This window comes from Ascaphus truei, chromosome 9 (assembly GCF_040206685.1).
Source record: "Ascaphus truei isolate aAscTru1 chromosome 9, aAscTru1.hap1, whole genome shotgun sequence".
Classification (NCBI taxonomy): Eukaryota; Metazoa; Chordata; class Amphibia; order Anura; family Ascaphidae; genus Ascaphus; species Ascaphus truei.
The window spans coordinates 6,683,592-6,705,851 of NC_134491.1; the positions used below are offsets into that span (position 1 = coordinate 6,683,592).

The window sequence follows — 22,260 nt, forward strand, 5'->3', positions numbered from 1 at the left end:
GATACCTGCCCCAGTGTTCTAGCACCTGGGGCTGCAGACACTTCACAAAGGATCCACCGCTCTGCGATCTCCTCTGCGAGGTCCTGAAGCTCTGCCTGGTGGTGGGTGGCTCCTGCATGGAGTGATCCACCTTTGGAAAGTTTCTTATCTCTGCAGCGGCAGAGAGTGATTCCTTGCACACTGACCCTTCACCCTGACCCTTCTTGTCAGAGCATGCAGCACGGCAGCTGTGTCCCTGACTAAGCTGACTGCTAACAGGGCAAAGTTCCTCCCTAAAGGGCCTTCCTAGAGCAGCCACAAACTGAAGGGGAGTGGGGCCTAGCTGGGGCTTAGGGGGTAACCTGGCCTAGTGTAGAAGCACTGCTCCCTACACACACCTTCCCCTACCTTATCCCAGCACCAACTTACTCGCATGGTCTGTGCGCAACAATGTATCTGAATTCCAGCAGGAGAAGCTGCAAGCCCTATTGGCTCCCTGCCATCAGGTGCCCTTTCTGCCGCTAAGCATTCTGGGGGCTGTAGTCCTCCATGGCCCTCTTTAACATTGGGGCTGCGTGCGCAATGTGTAATGGCCGCCGCTACTCTCCACTGAGCCTGCGCAAGTCTGTAATGGCCGCCGCATCGCCCTAACTGCACATGCGTGACTTCTAGGGGTCTCTGCACTACGGAGCACCTCTTGTGCCAGTTCTCCTACACTAAAATGGCCGCCGCGTCGTGTCTGCGCACACGCGAGGACATGGCGGCGCCCTGCCTCCGACGCCACTGGGGGCTTTCGGCGACGCGCTCGCCCCCGCAACTGCCTTCTCACTGGTGAAGGTAAGGGGAAAAGGAACGGGGAACCGGGGAGCCAAAGGGGACCTGGCTACATATATATAAATCTCCGGGGCCTTGGGCCTCCCTGAAAGAAGCATTATTGCTTCACAATGCATGGATTTAGAGATACTCTATTCTAGAAACCACGTTGTGCCTCTTTTCTTTGTGTTTGGGGGATGCTTCCCTTGGGATTCAGCGGAGCTGAGCTGTCAGAGTGAAAGTGGTGACACAGCCCTTTTTAGCTGCACCTTTAATTGGAGCGCTGCAGAGAAGAGGCCCGCGGGAGACTGCGCAGCTCGGACACGTGCGCATGTAAATGTGTTAGTGCGCAGACAGGACCATCGTGCTGAGTATGCACAGCTCACATCAGCAGGATTTTCCTTTTTTAACCCCGTGATGCACGGCCAGTCCCTTTAACAGTAAATAATCCCGACAGTTCCCTTTTCTGCAGTCACTGTCTTCTTACATATAGTATATTCAGAAATCCCCCCCCCCCCCCATATTATTTTCCTTCCAATACATTTTAATTTAGACAAACTGCATACATTAATAAATACTATACCAGACACCGGGGGTAGAGAGGGTGGTGAGGGGTTAGGGGTTTTGATGTGGCGGTAGGGTGAAGGGGGTAAGTGCCCTGTAAAAGGAGCTGAGGCCCTGGGAGGGTGAGCCGGGGTGTTAACTGTTTGTATGCCATAGCAGATATGTCTCTATGGCATAGTTAGTAAAGAATATTAAGCCTTTACGTATCATAGCTGCATGAAGGGATGCATGATGCATGACCACTACAGCTATACAAGTGATGAATTCATTGTGTAATGATAGAATGTGGCAGGTATATGTTACATAACAATATATACCTGGCATATTCAGGTATTGAAAAGAAAACAGGGGAAATAATTAGAAAATGCCAGTCTTTCTAGTCTTTTTGAGCATTTTCTATTTTCTCAGATAACTCTTCAGCCTGAACATTTGTACAACATTTTTATATAGAATTTGTCAAACGTTAAAAAGATTTCAGGGAAAAGGGTCCGGTACATTTTAGCAAAGCAGGAGCTGCTGCTTCAGAGTATAAGGAACCTGGCCCAAACCTGGCAAGTCACACGACTGAACCTGAAGTGCAATAATCAGCGCCCATCAGTGACAGGACCTATATCCATGAGAAGAAAACGGAGACCCCACACTGACTGCCGTTACTTATCTAAGGGCCAGGCTTAAGTAATATGGGACAGGTACTTTCTAGCACTGAAGCGTATTAGTCCTGGAGAGCTACAGTATATATTTCTGCTGGTGAAACATAAAAACGAAAAAACCTTTTGCGTTTCAGGATCACAGAAATTAAGTCCAATCTGTCCCATCCCGGATCTATAGAAGTGGCCCATGGGGGCTTGCCAATATTGTTGGAGAAGATCTGGATCCAAACGTGTTGCATATACAGCACCTTTCTATCCTTGACCTAACTGCTCAGGTATCTGGTTGCATCCTGGCACATGGCAGTGTCTACCTGAACGGTTACGAACCAATTAGATTGTAAGCTCTTTCGGGCAGGGACTCCTTTTCCTAAATATTACTTTTATATTTGACGCACTTCTTCCCATTATGTGTTATTTGTATTACTTGTTATTTATATGATTATCACGTGTATTATTGCTGTGAAGCGCTATGTACATTATTGGCGCTATATAAATAAAGAGATCATACATGCATACTGTACATACATCAATGTTTGTTATATCATGGTCTGTAATTTCATATCATGCACCAAATACTCAGCACAGGGCAGCTTTGCCTTTTTTTCTATCCAATTTTAAAGATACACAATATTAGTGTACTGCCTCTCCCTCCCCGACCCCAATGTAACACCGTATCTTGCAGATATTATCTCTTTTCAAAAGGACTCCAGTAATGCACTCTGCCCAGGCCTCTAAGCAAAACCCAGGTTGTATCCTTCTAATGCTTTTTTTTCACCTTGGCATAGCGTTTGAGAAAGGAATGGGTTAATTTCTCTTCCTGTCGCTATGAGGAGGTAAATGTCAGCATTGCAGGGAAGAAATGTGCCTGGATCCCCCTCCCCCTCTGGCGATTGATATGTTTTATTTATCATTTCTATTCTCCCTGCCGATGCTTCTCTCGTATTGTAGCTCAGTAGTTCTTGCTGCTGTTGCCAGCAGGATAACTTTGCCGCATTCATGGCAGGAGGAAGATAGATGCCCCGTCTGAGCTCCGCATGGCACAGTGTCTGCTGTTTATATGATTTTCTGCTCTCCCTTTTCAACCTGTGGGGAAAATCACATAAATGAACCTGTTTACTGTTGGAGGAACCATGCCACCCGTAGATATTTTTAGTAACCTCCTCCGCAGAATATATCTTATTAATCACCATTACTTTTATGACACCCACTGCAGTGAAGGGGTTACAAACAAACTGAGAAAATGACTTAACTGAAGTGATATAGTAGATACAATACTGTACATAACGAGTTCTCCCAAGGGGTTCGATACTGTACATACTGCGTTAGTGGCTGATAGAAGAGTACAAATACATAGGATGCTGCTTCTATTCATATCCCTGTGTTCAGCAACACCTGTTCTTCTCCCTCCCACTGTCACTGAAAAAGTATAGCTACCCACATCCTCTACAGTAGTGGTTTTCAACCTTCTTTTGGTTAAGGAACCCTTTAATTATATGGTGAAATTCTGAGGAAACCCAACCCTCTTTAATAGCGTGTCTGGGATCAGATGCACTGTATAGAACCCCAACCCTCTCTAATAGCGCGTCTGAGATTAAAAAGAGGACGATTTCAAACCTAAATATTAATTATAATATTTGTTTGTGTATAGAACTGCTAGTTTTACGTAGCACTTGACAGAGACATTTTGCAGATAGTCTCCCTGCCCCGTAGAGCTTAAAATCTATGTTTTTGGTGCCTGGGTCAGAATAAGATAAAGTGACTTGCCCAAGGTCACAAGGAGCCGACACCGGGATTTGAACCAGTTTCCCCTGCTTCAAACTCGGTGCCAGTCAGGGTCTTTACTCACTGAGCCACTCCTTCTCTTATGCTATATTCTCTATATACATATACAGTTAGGTCCGGAAATAATTGGACACTAATATAAGTTTTGTTATTTCGGCTTTGTACCAAAATAAATTCAAGTTACAGTTAAATAATGAATATGGACTTAAAGTGCAGTCTATCAGCTTTAATTTGAGGGTATTCACATCCAAATTGGAGGAAGGTTTTAGGAATTACATCTCTTTAATATGTAGCCCCCTCTCTTTCAAAGGACCCCAAATAATTGGACAATTCACTCAAAAACTGTTTCATGCACAGGTGTGGGCTATTCCTTTGTTATTTCATCATCAATTAAGCAGGTAAAAGGTCTGGAGTTGATTCCAGGTGTGGCATTCGCATTTGGAAGCTGTTGCTGTGAACCCACAACATGCGGTCAAAGGAGCTCTCAATGCAAGTGAAACAGGGCATCCTTAGGCTGCAAAAAAAAAAAAAAAAATCCATCAGAGAGATAGCAGGAGCATTAGAAGTGGCCAAATCAACAGTTTGGTACATACTGAGAAAAAAAGAATGCACTGGTGAGCTCTGCAGCACAAAAAGGCCTGGACGTCCACGGAAGACAACCGTGGTGGATGATCGTAGGATCCTTGCCATGGTAAAGAAAAACCCATTCACAACATCCAGCCAAGTGAAGATCACTCTCTAGGAGGTAGGCATATCATTATACAAGTCTACCATAAAAAGAAGACTTCACAAGAGCAAATACAGAGGGTTCACCACAAGGTTCAAACCATTCATAAGCCTCAAAAATAGAAAGGCCAGATTAGACTTTGCCAAACAATATCTAAAAAAGCAAGCCCAGTCCTGTAACAGCATTCTTTGGACAGATGAAACTAAGATCAACCTATACCAGAATGATGGAAAGAAAAAAGTATGGAGAAGGCTTGGAACGGCTCATGTTCCGAAGCATTCCACATCATCTGTAAAACACGGTGGAGGCAGTGTGATGGCATGGGCATGCATGGCTTACAATGGCACTGGGTCACTAGTGTTTATTGATGATGTGACAAAGACAGAAGCAGCCGGATGAATTCTGAAGTGTATAGGGATATATTGTCTGCTCAGATTCAGCCAAACTCAGCGAAGTTGATTGGATGGAGCTTCACTGTACAGATGGACAATGACCCAAAACATACTGCAAAAGCAACCCAGTAGATTTTTAAGGCAAAGAAGTGGAATATTCTGCAATGGCCGATCAATCACCTAATCTCAACCCGATCGAGCATGCATTTCACTTGCTGAAGACAAAACTTAAGGCAGAAAGACCCACGAACAAACAACAACTGCAGACAGCTGCAGTAAAGGCCTGGCCAAGCACCACAAAGGAGGAAACCCAGCGTTTGGTGATGTCCATGCGTTCCAGACTTCAAGCAGTCATTGCCTGCAAAGGATTCTCGACAAAGTATTAAAAATGAACATTTTATTTATGATTGTGTTAATTTGTCCAATTACATTTGAGCCCCTGAAATAAGGGGACTGTGTATGAAAATGGTTGCAATTCCTAAACGTTTCAGACAATATTTTTATTCAACCCCTTGAATTAAAGCTGAAAGTCTGCACTTGTATTGCATCTCGGTTGTTTCATTTCAAATCCATTGTGGTGGCGTACAGAGCCAAAATTCTGAAAATTGTGTCAGTGTCCAATTATTTCCGGACCTAACTGTATATTCAGCATATAACTAGTTTAAAATAAATAATTTAGTATTAAGTTAGAAATTATATCGGAAAATGATTAGCTGCCTCTGCAAAGATAAGATAAATAAGTCTGAAGACAGGCAGGTATAGAAATGTTTTAAACTTTGTAAGTTTAATGTCTGCTGAGTTGCAACAGTTTGGAATCAAAAGTTAGTTAAATAATTATTTTAAAAAAGCAGTGGTATTGGTGTTGTAGTACTGAATCCCAAATTATATTTATATTATGGAGACACAGAAATACAGGGGAAGGTATCACATTCAAAATTGTAAATACATAATATTCAGTGAGGAGTCTCAAAAACAATGTCTATAGCAAGGGACAATGTTTCCCTAAAAGGCTCATTGGCATAGGCCCTAGACAAATATGGCAATAAGACTTAGTACTCACATTTCCTCAAAGATCTGTGACTCCAGAAGGTGTGCAGCCATTGGTGAAAGTCCAGGTATAAGCAAAACAGGTTCTCAGCGCCCAACCACAGAGAGTCAGGGTCAGGATGATGAAAAAAATATATATTTATTGAGCAAACATAAATAACAGAGACCTAGCACTCTCCCTAAGTTGCAACAGTTTAGAATCAAAGGTTAGTTAAATAATTAGTAAAACAATACAATAGAGATTAGTTTTAAAAGATAATGAATTTAGGATTAACTACAGTTACTTAGTCACATAACAAAGAAGGGTCTTCTAAATCAAAGTGAATATTACTAAAGGAATAAACTGTCACGCTGAGCTCACCACAAACAGGACGGAAGACCGCGGGGCTGAGGTGGGGATAGAAAGACACCGACCCACAACCACGCAGTCCTCTCCGGAATGCGTAGTCCAAGTCGTACCGCGTCGTAGGGTTGGAGAGGTCAGGGTAGTCAGGGTACTTGCCGTGATCCGGGATTGGAGAGTAGAGGATAGTAGATTTCCGTAGCCAAGGTCCAGGGTAATAGAAGGTAGAATGGTCGAGAGCGAAGCCGGGTTCAAAGTGCTGGAGAAGGTAGGAGTCCAAAGAACAGCCAGGTTCAAGTATCAGGAAACAGACAGGTCAGGCCAAGCAAAGTTCAAGCAACACAAAACAGCAGCGGTGAGCACAATGCATAAACAGGAGTTTATGCTCAGCAAGGAATGCCAGACAGGAGCAGGTATATATGCAGGGAGGATCCAATTACATTGCAAGGGTGTGATCCGGTCCTCCAATGGTGTCCGAGCAGCAGTAATTAGAAACAGCCTGCAGGTCATGCTTTCCTGGTAATTGCCTTGGTTGCCGAGCAACCCGTGCGCGTGCGCGATGCGCGTCGCGGAGCGCTGACATCACGCGGGTGTACGGCCGAGTTCCCTCCCAGTGGGAGGTGCTGGCAGCTTCTCACTGAGCGTGCGTGTACTGCCCTAGCCGTGCGTGTGCGCATAGGAACGCCGTGTGACGCGTCAGCGGGGCGGTCCGTGACCGGAGTAGCTGCGGATGTGACAGTATCCCCCCCTTGAGGGGAGACCTCCGGGCGACCCAGAGATGGTTTTTCCGGGTACCTACGGTGGAAGGCATAAATGAGACGGTTGGCATGTACCTGATGATGAGGAATCCACTCTCTCTCTTCCAGGCCATAGCCTCTCCAGTGCACGAGATATTGCAATCCTCCTCTGGACATCCTAGAGTTGAGGATAGTCTGTACCTCGTATTCTCGTTGACCCTCTACCAGTATAGTTTGTGGCGGTTTAGGTTGCCCCTTGGAGGAAGAGTCTTGTAGGTATGGTTTTAGAAGGGAGGAGTGAAAAACAGAGGGAATTCTCATAGATTTAGGCAGTTCTAGCCGATAGGCTACTGGGTTGATCCTTTTAGTGATGCGGAAGGGGCCAATGAAGCGTGGTGCTAGTTTGGGTGAAGTTACCTTTAAGCAAATGTTTTTGGTGGATAACCAGACCCTTTGTCCTACAGAGTACTCTGGGACCTCTCTTCGGTGACGATCCGCTTGTCTCTTCTGTAGTCTACCAGCGTGCTGTAGGTTTAGATGGATCTTCTGCCATAAGTCTTGTAAGTGAAGGATCTTGTCCTCTGCGGCCGGGACTCCAGACTTCGAGATAAGAGAAGGGAGCGCAGAAGGATGGAACCCGTAGTTGATCATGAATGGTGATTGTTGAGATGATTCATTCCGAAGATTGTTATGGGAGAATTCTGCCCATGGAAGAAGTTCTGCCCAGTCGTCTTGAGTATCAGCAACAAAACACCTTAAAAATTGTTCCAGAGACTGATTGGTGCATTCAGTTTGCCCATTGGTCTGGGGGTGATAGCCTGACGAGAAATGTAGTGTGACGTCCAGACTCTTACAGAACGTTCTCCAGAATCGTGAAATGAACTGGGATCCTCTGTCAGATACTATGTTCCGGGGAGTACCATGTAACCTGAAGATCTCCCTGATGAAAACGTCGGACAACATCGGTGCGGTGGGTAGACCTTTCATGGCAATGAAGTGTGCCTGTTTTGAAAACCTGTCCACCACTACGAGTATGGTGTCCATGCCTCTAGATTTAGGCAACTCAACAATAAAGTCCATAGATATGTGTGTCCATGGACGTTCCGGGATCGGTAATGGATGAAGAAGACCCGCAGGTCTGTTGTGTGGCGTCTTGTTCCGTGCACAAATAGCGCATGAAGATACAAAAGCTCGTATGTCCCTCCGCATATTGGGCCACCAGAACGTGCGTTCGATGAGCTCAGTAGTTCTTTTGGTGCCAGGATGACCAGCTGTCTTGGATGAATGTCCCCACTCCATGACTCTCCTCTGGTAAAGAAGTGGAGTGAACAAACGATCCTCTGGAACCTTGAGTTCTGCTGGGATGTTGTTTTGAGCCTTGGTAATATCAGGCAAGGCGCTGAAAGTACTGGCTGCCACAATGCAAGTGGATGGAAGAATGGTCTCCTGCTGTTCCACCCTGCTATCCTCTACCAGGAACTGTCGAGACAACGCGTCGGCTTTAATGTTCTTAGAGCCTGGGATATATGAAATGAGGAAGTTGAAGCGTGTAAAGAATAAGGACCATCTTGCCTGGCGAGACCCGAGTCGCCGTGCTCCCTCAATGTACAGTAGGTTCTTATGGTCTGTTAATATTGTGACAGGTGTCTCCGTACCCTCCAGTAGATGTCTCCACTCCTCCAAGGCCAGTTTGATCGCGAGGAGCTCCCGGTTACCCACGTCATAATTCCTTTGAGCGAAGGAATTTTTTTTAGAAAAATACGCACAGGGGTGAAGTGGAGCTTGAGGATTCTTTCTCTGGGAGAGTATAGCACCTGCTCCTATATCGGAGGCGTCTACCTCTAAGGAAAATGGTAATGAAGGATCTGGGTGTACCAAGATGGGTGCTGAGGCGAATGCCGTCTTTATCCTCTCGAAGGCCTGGAGAGCTTCGTTAGACCAATTAGTAGGGTCAGCTCCTTTCTGAGTGAGCGCCGTGATGGGTGCTACTACCGATGAGAATCCTTGAATGAACCTCCGGTAATAGTTGGCGAAGCCGAGGAACCTTTGGATAGCCTTGAGGGAGAGAGGACAGGGCCATTCGAGTACAGCTTTGACCTTGCTGGGGTCCATAGCGAGTCCAGTGTCCGATATAATATAGCCGAGAAATGAGGTAGATCTTTGGTGGAAATGGCATTTCTCAAGCTTAGCAAATAAGTGGTTCTCTCTTAAGCGCTGTAAGACTTGTTTGACGTGAGTAGTATGTTCCGGCATGGATCTGGAAAAAATTAATATATCATCCAGGTATACAATCACATGACGGTCCAGAAGGTCTCTAAAGATGTCATTAACAAAGTCTTGGAAGACCGCAGGGGCATTGCACAACCCAAACGGCATAACTCGGTACTCGTAATGCCCGTCGCGAGTATTGAATGCTGTCTTCCATTCGTCTCCTTGTCTGATTCTGACCAGATTATAGGCGCCTCTGAGATCCAGCTTGGTGAAGATCTTAGCTCCTTGGAGTTTGTCAAACAATTCTGTTATTAACGGAAGGGGGTAGCGGTTCTTTATGGTAAGTTTGTTGAGACTGCGATAGTCTATGCAGGGTCTGAGGGTTCCGTCCTTTTTCTTGACGAAGAAAAAACCCGCCCCCGCAGGTGATGAGGATTTACGAATGAACCCCCTCTGAAGATTCTCCTGGATATATAGTCTCATAGCCTGAGTCTCAGGTATGGACAATGGGTATGATCCTCCTCTCGGGGGCATGGTACCGGGTAGAAGATCGATTGGGCAATCGTACGCACGATGTGGCGGAAGTTCCTCTGCCTGGCGTTTGTCAAAGACGTCGCGAAACTCTTCATATATCTCCGGTAGCTGTATCCTGTCAGGATCCGTGAGTTCCAGACCTGCCACCGATTTAGGAGTAGCTATGCAATGTTCCAAGCAATAGGAACTCCAACGTAGAGGCGTGGACTCTGTCCAGTCGACGACTGGATTGTGGATCCGTAGCCATGGGAGTCCTAGAATAACGTCCGTGGAGGGAGTGTGGATAATATCCAGTGTTAAGGTCTCGGAGTGAGCGTCACCGGTCGAGATCTTAAGGGGCACAGTTTGCAAGGAAATGAACGCAGGCTGCAAGGGTCGTCCGTCGATGGCTTCAAGGGCTACCGGTCGGTCTTTGGGTACCAACGGTATCTTATTCTTGATAGCGAAATCTTGGTCAACGAAGTTTCCCCCTGACCCTGAATCCAGAAAGGCCCGTGTCTGTACTGTGAAGGTCTCACCGGATATGGAGATGGGTAGGTAAATCCTAGTAGAGGGTTGAGGAGGAGGAAAGGTTGCAGTGCCCAGCGTGATCCTCCTTATACTCACTGGGCTTTGGCGTTTCCTGGTTTAATGGGACAGTTGAACACCAGGTGTCCGTTATTGCCACAGTAGAGGCACAAGCCCGCTCGTCTTCTCCGTTGCCTCTCAACAGGTGAAAGAGTAGTCCCTCCTAGCTGCATGGGTTCGTCTAGGATGGGAGTTGTGGAGAGTAGAGGGCCTATGGTGGAAACAGAGGAAGATTGTATACCTCGAGGTTGTTTGTTCTTTTCCATCTTTCTCTCTTGTAGACTCTGATCCATGCGGATGCATAGGTCTATCAGATTCTCCAATCCGGCAGGGCGATCAAGAGATGCCAGTTCGTCCTTCAGACGTTCGGACAGACCCTGCCAGAAGGCTGCAGATAGGGCCTCATCGTTCCAGCCGGTCTCCGTCGCTACCGTCCGAAAATCCAGGGCATAGCGAGCCACAGTCCGGTCTCCCTGGGAAATATTAAGCAGAGTAGATGCGGCGGTAACCTTACGCCCTGGGGTGTCAAACACCCTTCTGAACTCGACGATGAAGAGGGCGAGGTTTGAAGTCAGATCGGGGCGTTGCTCCCAGATAGGGGATGCCCAGGCTAGAGCGGCGTCCGTCAGCAAGGAGAGTATGTATGCGAATTTTGATCGTGAGGAAGGGAAGTGCGAGGGAAGTAACTCAAACTGTATGGAGCACTGGTTCAGGAACCCTCGGCAACCGTTGGGGTCCCCAGCATACCGGTTGGGCGTAGGTAATCTTGGCTCAGTGGTATGTGTCGTGAGTGCGGGAATGGTTGCAAGTGGCGCGGCGTTGATTGTAGATACGGTCAGGCGTCTAACTTGCTCGGTAAGGGTATCTACGTCTTGTTTGAGTTGGGTGACTAGTTGCTCCTTAAGCGTGAATGATCCGGTAAGTTGCCGGAAGCATTCCTCATGTGTGTCTAGGCGTCGGGCCACCTAAGCGGCGTCCATGTTTGTTGGGCTGAGCATATTGTCACGCTGCGCTCACCACAAACAGGACGGAAGACCGCGGGGCTGAGGTGGGGATAGAAAGACACCGACCCACAACCACGCAGTCCGGTCCGGAATGCGTAGTCCAAGTCGTACCGCGTCGTAGGGTTGGAGAGGTCAGGGTAGTCAGGGTACTTGCCGTGATCCGGGATTGGAGAGTAGAGGATAGTAGATTTCCGTAGCCAAGGTCCAGGGTAATAGAAGGTAGAATGGTCGAGAGCGAAGCCGGGTTCAAAGTGCTGGAGAAGGTAGGAGTCCAAAGAACAGCCAGGTTCAAGTATCAGGAAACAGACAGGTCAGGTCAAGCAAAGTTCAAGCAACACAAAACAGCAGCGGTGATCACAATGCATAAACAGGAGTTTATGCTCAGCAAGGAATGCCAGACAGGAGCAGGTATATATGCAGGGAGGATCCAATTACATTGCATGGGTGTGATCCGGTCCTCCAATGGTGTCCGAGCAGCAGTAATTAGAAACAGCCTGCAGGTCATGCTTTCCTGGTGATTGCCTTGGTTGCCGAGCAACCCGTGCGCGTGCGCGATGCGCGTCGCGGAGCGCTGACGTCACGCGGGTGTACGGCCGAGTTCCCTCCCAGTGGGAGGTGCTGGCAGCTTCTCACTGAGCGTGCGTGTACTGCCCTAGCCGTGCGTGTGCGCATAGGAACGCCGTGTGACGCGTCAGCGGGGCGGTCCGTGACCGGAGTAGCTGCGGATGTGACATAAACAGAGTTCTAATGTTGATGATTAACTAAGAACATTTTGGCTGACAGTGAGAGAAACCGGTATTACTAAAATGTATAGCGTGTATTTGGATTTATAGAATTCAGAATCATTTAGCACCCGAGCTAAGAACAACCAAGCTAAATATTCTCCACGCTCGAACTAAATTCTATATGCCTGAATAATGCAACTGACTGAAATGGTGCTATAAAAGATGTTTTCTATAGTCTCTGAATAAATGGAGAAAAAGAACCGGACCGTGGACTATTTGATATATATTGAAAGGTGGAACATTTATTTGCACCCATCTAATGAAGCAAATCTTCTGAGATCAGATGCACTGTAAGGAACCCGACCCTCTCTAATAGCGCGTCTGAGATCAGATGCAGTGTAAGGAACCCCAACCCTCTCTAATAGCGCGACTGAGATCAGATGCATTGTAAGGAACCCCAACCCTCTCTAATAGCGCGTCTGAGATCAGATGCATTGTAAGGAACCCCAACCCTCTCTAATAGCGCTTCTGAGATCAGATGCATTGTAAGGAACCCCAACCCTCTCTAATAGCGCGCCTGAGATCAGATGCATTGTAAGGAACCCCAGCCCTCTCTAATAGTGCGTCGGAGATCAGATGCATTCTAAGGAACCCCAATTTCTCTAAAAGTGCATCTGAGATCAGGTGTTTTATAAATTCTTCTGTATTTGGTACAATTTTCAAATGACCTGAAAATTGCAAGGAACCCCTGAGGTACTGTATGCTCTGGGAACATTAGGATCCTAGGAACCCCGATTGAAAAACGCTAGCCTCTAGTATCTTTTATATACAGTAGGAACAAACTTTATTGAACCCTTTGAATTATTACAGACTTTTATTCCTTTTGCTGATAAAGATTCTTTGGTGCTTTTCTTGGCAATGATTTGTTGACTTTACAAAATGTGAAGGACTTAATTTGTTTGATTTTAAGCTTTAGGTTTAATAAGAGTTTGACTATTTTAAGCTCAGATTTGAATATCTGTGCAGCATTTTGGCTTAGACTTCTAGGAAAGTTGATGCCTTCCACAAGTTAATGGCAAGTCCTGCTTGTATCATTTCAGATGGCACCATAGAAGGAGAAATGGTTTATCTGTTATTGGAATAAACATTTGACCGCAGATTTTCAGGATTTGGCTTTTTTTCAGGAGGGAGTAAAGGCATTCAGTCTATGGACTTTCATTACTCTGAAAACCATGGTGTTTATCTCAAAAACTTGTATCTTTGTCCTAAACCTTGTTTGATTTTCTTTGATGAACTATACATGTAGCTGTCTAAATATACATACAGTCTATATCTATACAAACAGAGACATTGTCCACAGCATTCCAGTAATAGAAAAAAAGCTTAATTAATCCACCAAGATAGATACAAAAATGGGTGATGTTTCAACACATGCAGGGCCCTTCCTCTGTTTGTGTAATATTCTGGTCTGGCCAAGGTAAACCTGGATTGTCCAGCATGCACCCAACAAATATTTATTATTTATTTTATTATTTTATTTATAAAATATTTTACCAGGAAGTAATACATTGAGAGTTACCTCTCGTTTTCAAGTATGTCCTGGGCACAGAGTAAGACAAATAATACATGTTACAAATACAGTTACATAAATGAACAGGGTATACATTATATACAAGACATTGTGTGCACAGTTAAAGAAAATATATATTATGGGCGTATGAAACAGTTAGACCAGATTAAAATGTGAGACAGCCTTAGATTTGAAAGAACTTAAACTGGTGGTGGATGTGAGAGTCTCTGGTAGGTTGTTCCAGTTGTGGGGTGCACGGTAGGAGAAGGAGGAACGGCCGGATACTTTGTTGAGCCTTGGGACCATGAACAGTCTTTTGGAGTCTGATCTCAGGTGATAGGTGCTGCATGTGGTAGGGGTGAGGAGCATGTTCAGATAGCTGGGTAGCTTGCCCATGAAGAATTTAAAGGCAAGACAGGAAAGGAGAACTTTGCGCCTAGACTCTAGTGATGACCAATCTAGTTCTTTGAGCATTTCGCAGTGATGTGTGTTGTAGTTGCATTGGAGAACAAAACGACAAATTGAATTGTAGAGGGTGTCAAGTTTGTTAAGGTGGGTTTGAGGTGCCGAGCCATATACTATGTCTCCATAGTCAATAATTGGCATTAGCATCTGCTATGCGATACGCTTTCTGACCAGGAGACTTAGGGAGGATTTGTTCCTGTAAAGTACCCCTAGTTTGGCATAGGTCTTGGTTGTCAGGGTATCAATGTGCATTCCGAATGTTAAGTGAGAGTCAAACCATAAGCCCAGGTATTTAAAACTAGTGACAGGGGTTAGGGTAGTGTTAGAGTTGGTTCTAATCAGGAGCTCAGTCACTGGAAGCTTTAAACATTTTGTCTTGGTCCCAAATACCATTGTTACAGTCTTGTCAGTGTTTAAAAACAGTTTGTTTTGGGAAATCCAGTTTTCGAGTCTCAAAAAGTCAGACTGAAGTATGTGTTGAAGGTCAAAGAGGCTATGGCTGTGTGCATATAAGATTGTGTCGTCTGCATACATGTGTATTGAGGCTTCCTTACAAGCTGTGGGAAGATCATTAATGAACACTGAGAAGAGTAGGGGCCCCAGGACAGGGCCTTGCGGGACACCACAGGTGATATCCAGGGGGTTGGAGTTAGAGCCTGAGATGGACACATGTTGGCATCTTCCTGATAGGTAGAGCTGAAACCAGTTTAAAGCATGCTTCCCTATTCCAGAGCTCTGGAGTTTGTTGAGCAGGATAGCATGATCAACTGTGTCAAAAGCCTTTGCAAAATCTAGGAAGACAGCACCAGTGAGTTGTCCCCGTTCCATTCCACACTGGATTTCATTGCAAACTTTTAGCAGGGTGGTTACGGTGGAGTGTTTGGGACGAAACCCAGATTGGAATTGGCTAGGGAAATTTGTCTTGGTATAGAAATCGCTTAATTGGGAGTGGACACATTTTTCCATGACTTTGGATAGAATTGGGAGAAGTGAGATTGGCCTATAGTTGGAGACAGTGTTTTTGTCCCCACTTTTGAAGATTGGGACAACTCTGGCAGTTTTCCAGGTCTTAGGGATATGGCCTGTAGACAGGATAGAGTTGACTATGGACGCAATTGGTTCGGCAATGGCTGGGGCACCAAGTCGTAGGAACCTAGATTGTAGTAAGTCAGGTCCACATTGGCTGCTTAGTTTTAGTTTGAGGAGCGCTTGTATAATCTCCTCTTCAGATACTGGGCCAAATTGAAAATTGTGGGCAGTGTTGGGAGGGGGTGGGGCTATGTGTGTACTCCCAGGATGAGATTCAGATTTGTGGTTTGGGCTGCGTTTCGCTAATAAGTTAGTGGCACACCCCACAAAGTAATCATTGAATGCATTTGCAATGTCAGTGGGGTTTGTCAGAGTAATATCCCCCTTAGTGATATTACTTGGCTGTTGATGGTTAGGAGGTTGGAATATATTGTTGATAACCTTCCAGAAGTTAGCTGAGTTAGATGTATTCTGGTGGAGATTGTCAGAGTAATATTGTGCTTTTGCATGCCTTGTTTGCCTTGTGCACATATTCCGCATGCATCTGTAGTGATTGAGATCCTTGGTAGTGCCAGTTACTTTGTAGCTTTTCCACAAGGTATCCCTGAGCTGGTAGAGTGCAATAAGGTCAGTTGTAACCCATGGAAAGTGGGCCCCTCGTACCCTTATTTTTCGTAGTGGAGCATGGGTATCGCAGAGTTTTAAGAACTCGGATTGGAAATAGTCGAGCGCAGAATCAGGGTCGGGAATTAAATCGATTCTGTGCCATGGGCAGTTGGTAAGGTCATCCAGAAACTGTTGTGGGTTAAAGTTTTTAAATGTTCTAGTGAGGAGAACTTTAGGGCTTGAATGGGGCGGTTTAATTTTCCTTACACAGTACACTATTGCATGGTCACTGAAAATGTCAGGAAGGATGCCAGAGGATTGGATTCTGCTGGGGTTTGAGGAGAGAATCCAGTTTAGCAAGGAATGGTTATGCGATTTCAGGTTTATCCGTGTGGGTTAGGAAATGAGTTGTGATAGGTTAAGTGACTTGAGTTGTATCTGGATTTTGTGGTTTTTAGGGTCAAGCCAATTGAAGTTGAAATCCTCAAGAACTAGCAGCTCACTCTTCTCATTCAGAGAGGAAATGGAGCCAAGAAATTGGGTGATATCAGTCAGGGATTGTAGAGGGGCTTTAGGGGGGCGGTAGATGCCAGCAAGCAAGATGGGCTTAGAAAAGGGGAGGCAGATTTTGCCAACTAGAATTTCAAAAGAGGGTGGGCTTGGGGGGCAATTTAACAGTCTAAATTGTAAGGTGTCTGCAATATAAAATAACACCCCTCCTCCTCTCTTTGACCTATCTCTCCTAAAAATGGAGTATCCCTGGATGGCGATATTTGCATCAGGGGTTTTAGGGGCTAGCCATGTTTCTGTAAGAACGATGGCTTTGGGTTTTTGCATAAGGCACCAAGCCCTTAGTTCGTCAAGTTTGGGCAGCAGGCTCCGGATGTTTATATGGGCGACAGATAGCCCTTTTTGGAATTTAAAGGTGGAATTCTCAGGGGCATGGGACAGAGCTGAAATACCTGGGTTAGGTTCAATATCACCTGCTAAAGAGAGTAACAGTACGAGTAGGAATTTGGGTAGTTGTTTGGAAGTTGTAAATTTGTGGTGTTTGCCATTAGAGTGAGCAGTGGTTGGTGTGCTGCTTTTTAGAGTTCTCCACCAACATTCAGTAGATATTGCAAGGCTTTTGAGTAGTCCAGGGTGTATGGTGATGTTGGGTGTGGACCAGGATGGAGGAGTTTGTAGTGGATAGAGGGAGTCACATCTCCATGAGGCCAGGATAATGAAAAAAGTTAAGATACATAGCAGGTTCATTATGCCAGAGGTAGGCAGTGCTGCATGGAGCTGTTGTGAGCAGAGTGAGTGTGTGCAGACTAAACAGCAGGGGTGTGCCTGTTCCTTGTCAAATGTTTAACTGTATTGCAATGCTAGAGTCAATTCAGGGTTTCAGTGTATTGTGCAGTCAGTTTTGGGAGAGGCTGCAGTGAATAAGTTGTAAAGGGGTGGGGGGTTAAAATATGCAGGTTAGCAAGCATGGGATCATAGTGTGATCTGAATAGCTTACCGTTTGTTGTCTTGAGTAAAGGTGTTTGCAGAAAGATGCAGTCATCAGTCTCCTCTAGTCAAACTATAGTCTAACTATATTTATCACTTAAAAGCTCACTTTAAAATGCCTCACTAATGCCAATGCAGTGCCTGCAAAATGCAGGAAAGGTATTGGTTTTATACAGCTAAAGCAGTCACATGACCCTCCCCCCACCCCAATAAATCAGCTTGTTCCAGTTGGTCAATTAACAGCACAGAGTTATAGGGGAAAAAAAAAAAACCAACCTTTTCATATTCAAACATACTAACTTATATCAATGTTAAAGGCCAGAGTCAATCTTTTATAAGATTTTAAATAAGATTTTAAATAAGCTAAGTTCATCTTTTTATATAGGAAATGCCTTTACCATTTTTCTACTGTGTGTGTGTGTGTGTGTGTGTGTGTGTGTGTGTGTGTGTGTGTGTGTGTGTGTGTGTGTGTGTGTGTGTGTGTGTGTATGTATGTGTATATATATGTGTATATATATATATATATATATATATATATATATATATATATATATATATATATATATATATATATATATATATATATATATATAGAAAAGATGAACAGCCGGCACTCCAATGAAGCACAATAGGGTAGGTGCATGTCCCATAGTAAGTAGATAAACATACGATACTGTTCGCACGGGAATCGGCGGACAGCACTCAGGTTAAGATTTGTAGAATGTATATTGTACAAAAGACGGTGATTTGTGTCTTTTCTACAATATATATTCTACAAATTTAACCTGAGTGCTGTCCGCCGATTCCCGTGCGAACAGTATCATATGTTTATGTATATATGTAATAGAACTCTTCCACAAACAGCTAACCTACAACAGCAACCACTGTGGAGCAATGCAGTTTAGTCGTACTGCATATCACAAGTACTGTATATGTGATTTCTTCACTGTTATTGTTTCTTTTTGAATGCTTCCAAGAAGTTTACCAGGAAGGTAAGGATCACATCATCCAGTGGAAAATCACACCCTTTACCCACAAAGTAGCCATTTGGGCCACAAATCAAGCAGACTATATTAATGCCACTGAGATTAGCATTAATTTATGATTCCATTGGCATCAAATATAACGAACAAATTGCATAAGTTTCATACTGATCACATGGGGGAAAAACACAGTAAACACATCTCATATGAGCATTTCTTCCTATCAGTTCTATTTGTGCCATCTCCCATTATCACTTGCTGCTGCAATTGGGACATCCTAGTATCTTAGTATACTGCATATAATTTCAGCATAACTATTTTGTTATCATTTGGATTCCTAGACATGCTTGATACATAACTCGACTGTCCCAGTCTGCAACATGTACTCTTGCATCAAGCAGTCTGTGCTACATTCGCTATTGTTAATGGAACACCATATATTGTCAAGCATCAAAGTTGCTTGAGAATGAGAGCATTTTAATTCATTTATCACTGACACCTCTGGCCCATTCCAGTTCCTTCTTTGGGCTCTTGCTGTATACTATTCATAGAGCAGAACAAATAAACTAGAAATACATCCTGTACAGCAGACAAGAAATGTAAGTACAAAATGATATCCTGATTTCTCCTTTAGCTACATCACATTGGGAGATTGGTAATCTCATATATTTGAAATGTCTTCCCCCTCCTGAAGAATGAACAGGTGCAGATTCGACCCCTGGATTTACTCGGGTTCCTTCTGCTGTCTTCATGGATGAGAACATTGGTGACATGTCTTTCTTTATTGCAATGCAGGCATCACAAGGAGGTGGACACCGAACCTTACTCTATGGCCATGCCATCCTACTTCGACATTTGTTCAGTGGAATGGTAAGTAGTAACCACTGTGTGAGTTCACCACCTGCACTATCTTACCAGTTAAACGTCACTCCGCAGAGAGACAGTCATATGTTTCTCTCTTCACTTGTAATAGAACTGCTGCCTGAGGTGTCCTTCATGCTGGAGTTTTGGGTTAAGTCCCCTAGCACAGCTACTTATAACCCAACCATATTTGGGGTTTCAGAATAGACATCTGCCTGACTACTGTTGCAATACGTAAAAATGTAAGCAGAACCCTGTGCTAGAAACGCGTGAAACATCCAATCTGCAGTCGCAACATTGTGTACATTCCCCCCCCCCAAGTTTCGAATCCCTGCAAACATTTTACCCAAGCCTCAAAGAGTTAATAATGTTGCATACTTGGCAATATCTCAAGGTTTCAGCAAAATATCACCAGACAGTGAGCGAAACATGGTGTGTGGGCCCTATTTATAGTCCCAGCAGTAAACAATGGGTATATATTAACCACTTAAAGCTCCAAGACTACCCTCAGGATTATGTATGTTACAGCTGCCAAAGTTCCACAGTGGGCTGTTTGTGAGACCTAGTAAATGCTGGGTATGATCAGCAGGAAAGAGGCAGGTATACTTAATATCCGCTATACTCATGACAGCTGCATCGAGGTGATCAGAATCCACAGATAAGCCAACGGGGATGTAATGAACGACTGGTGGGGGTATCTGCACTGCGGAGGATAGGTGTATTACCTCCGTAGCCCCCGATCCCCGTTGAAGTTCTACCTCCATGTCTGTGTGAACGCGGCTTAGCGTGTAATTGCTTGTAATGCCGTCTCCTGTGGAACCGGATGGTGCGTGTCCTGTGTAGCGGAGCCCGCCAGCCTGCAGAGCGTCACTCCAATCACGAAGAATACAGAAGGTGACCAAAGATTGGTTGAGCAGCAACCCAGCGGAAAAGCACAATCAACTCACCGGGTGTTTACAAAAATAAAGCAGATTTATTGCGTCACATATTAAAAAACAAAAAACATACTAGGGACAAAACAGGGAAAAATCTCCTCCCACGCGTTTCACACTAACAGCGCTTACTCAAGGAGACTTGCTGCTCAACCAATCTTTGGTCACCTTCCAGCAGCAAACTAATCTAGCGATTTTAGAAAATGTAGCAAATTAGCATATTAAGCATAATTGCAATGCGCATTGACGTAATCCTTGGCGAATCACGTGCGCACTCTGACAAAGTCGCATCTTTATTCACGGCTGAAAAAAAGGCATATTTCGCCTGGTTCGTGACCTCTGGTAAATGTTTTATTCTGTGCACACATTTTCATATTATTATAGATTTACGTGCACGGTGTCCAGACATAAAATGACAAAACTTGAAATTAACAGACACAGTAGAATTAAGATTCAAAATCAGATGATATAATAATGCAGATCACTGCCAATGCCTGGGCCTGGAGTAACAATGCCTGGGCCTGGAGTAACAATGCCTGGGCCTGGAGTAACACTGGGAAAGGTCCTAGCTATTGTAGCACGAGGTTTGCATAAGGCTTTGTCATTTGATTCTTATTTTCAGCATGTCTGTAATTTGTTTTAAATGTTTTTTTTTTTGCTCCAATGAAGCCTGAGGAATAAGAGAAGGAAGGTTAAATATTTCAAAGAAATCTCCCTTCGGTCTTTTGGCGCCACAACCCCGCAGCTGCTAGTGTCGGCTTTGGGAGACACTGTGAATACGAGGCTGTTACATGTGTAATGTCGTTTCTGTTTCCCAATTATAATGCTCTTCGTTCCTAGCGTTATATTTTGCAGCAGATACCCTCTGTGAGTCTCTGACTGGTGTTTTTTTTTTTATTACGAACATCTTTTACAGTATTTGACATGTTTGACAACATCCAGATCCCTTACAGACAAACTTGCATTTGATGTGGGACTACGGGATAATTCAACAGGTACAGTACTCATTTGGTAACATAAATTCTTCATTGCAGGGCATTTTTTGTAAGATGTCATACAAAAGGCACCGCTCTGCTACAGAGTAATTGCAGGGGGGATTTGTAATCTGCTCTTGGAGTTTGCCCAACGATGCTCTTTGTGCTTTGGTGAAATCAACAGATTATAATGAGGATTCTAACAATCTGTGTTTTTGTGGCATACATGTTCTTGTTTAGTAATCTTGTTATGCCAAATTTAAGAAGCTAGTGCAACAAGCTTACATATAACATGTTGTATGATACATGTTGGCCTTTATTCTGTAAGGTCTGATACCCCATGAAGTCAATGGGGCTTTCCGTGCGCTATCACAGGACTGGCGGTAACTGAATTTACCGTATAAGGGCCATAGACGTCAATGTGTTGTGCTGGGCAATCCAAGCTCGTGAAAGGCTGTGGATGAAGCCATCAGATATCAGATTTTATATGGGTCTCTTTAGAAGAAAGAGAAACCGCAGTTACGATTTTAAATGAAAAAAGTGATGCTCTAAATCTGGGGAGCGCAAACTTTTTGTGCTGCGCCCCTGTCTTCCCTGCTGCGTCATCCACGCCCCCCTTCCCTACCTTAGAGCTGCGTCGCCCACGCCCCTCCTCCCTACCTTAGAGCTGCGTCGCCCACGCCCCTCCTCCCTACCTTAGAGCTGCGTTGCCCACGCCCCTTCCCTACCTTAGAGCTGCGTTGCCCACGCCCCCTCCCTACCTTAGAGCTGTGTCTCCCACGCCCCCCTTCCCTACCTTAGAGCTGCGTCGCCCATGCCCCTCCCTACCTTAGAGCTGCGTCGCCCACGCCCCCTCGCTACCTTAGAGCTGCGTTGCCCACGCCCCCCTCCCTACCTTAGAGCTGCGTCGCCCACGCCCCCCTCCCTACCTTAGAGCTGCGTTGCCCACGCCCCTCCTCCCTACCTTAGAGCTGCGTTGCCCACGCCCCCTCCCTACCTTAGAGCTGCGTCGCCCACGCCCCCCTCCCTACCTTAGAGCTGCGTTGCCCACGCCCCCTTCCCTACCTTAGAGCTGCGTTGCCCACGCCCCTCCTCCCTACCTTAGAGCTGCGTTGCCCACGCCCCCTCCCTACCTTAGAGCTGCGTTGCCCACGCCCCTCCTCCCTACCTTAGAGCTGCGTTGCCCACGCCCCCTCCCTACCGTAGAGCTGCGTTGCCCACGCCCCTCCTCCCTACATTAGAGCTGCGTTGCCCACGCCCCTCCTCCC

General features: G+C 45.2%; 1 protein-coding gene across 10 annotated transcripts in view; it reads left to right on the plus strand.

Moving 5' to 3' along the window:
- Positions 1 to 22,260, plus strand: part of RYR3 (ryanodine receptor 3) — a 488,303-nt gene that overhangs the window by 164,101 nt on the left and 301,942 nt on the right. For 7 of the 10 annotated variants that reach the window (XM_075613258.1, XM_075613259.1, XM_075613261.1 and 4 more), the window contains exons 4-6: positions 18,220 to 18,234; positions 19,021 to 19,095; positions 20,935 to 21,013. In XM_075613258.1, coding sequence (XP_075469373.1) covers positions 18,220 to 18,234; positions 19,021 to 19,095; positions 20,935 to 21,013 — 169 coding nt within the window. The remainder of the gene's footprint in view (positions 1 to 18,219; positions 18,235 to 19,020; positions 19,096 to 20,934; positions 21,014 to 22,260) is intronic. The other 3 variants (XM_075613260.1, XM_075613265.1, XM_075613267.1) reach the window with 1 other exon arrangement.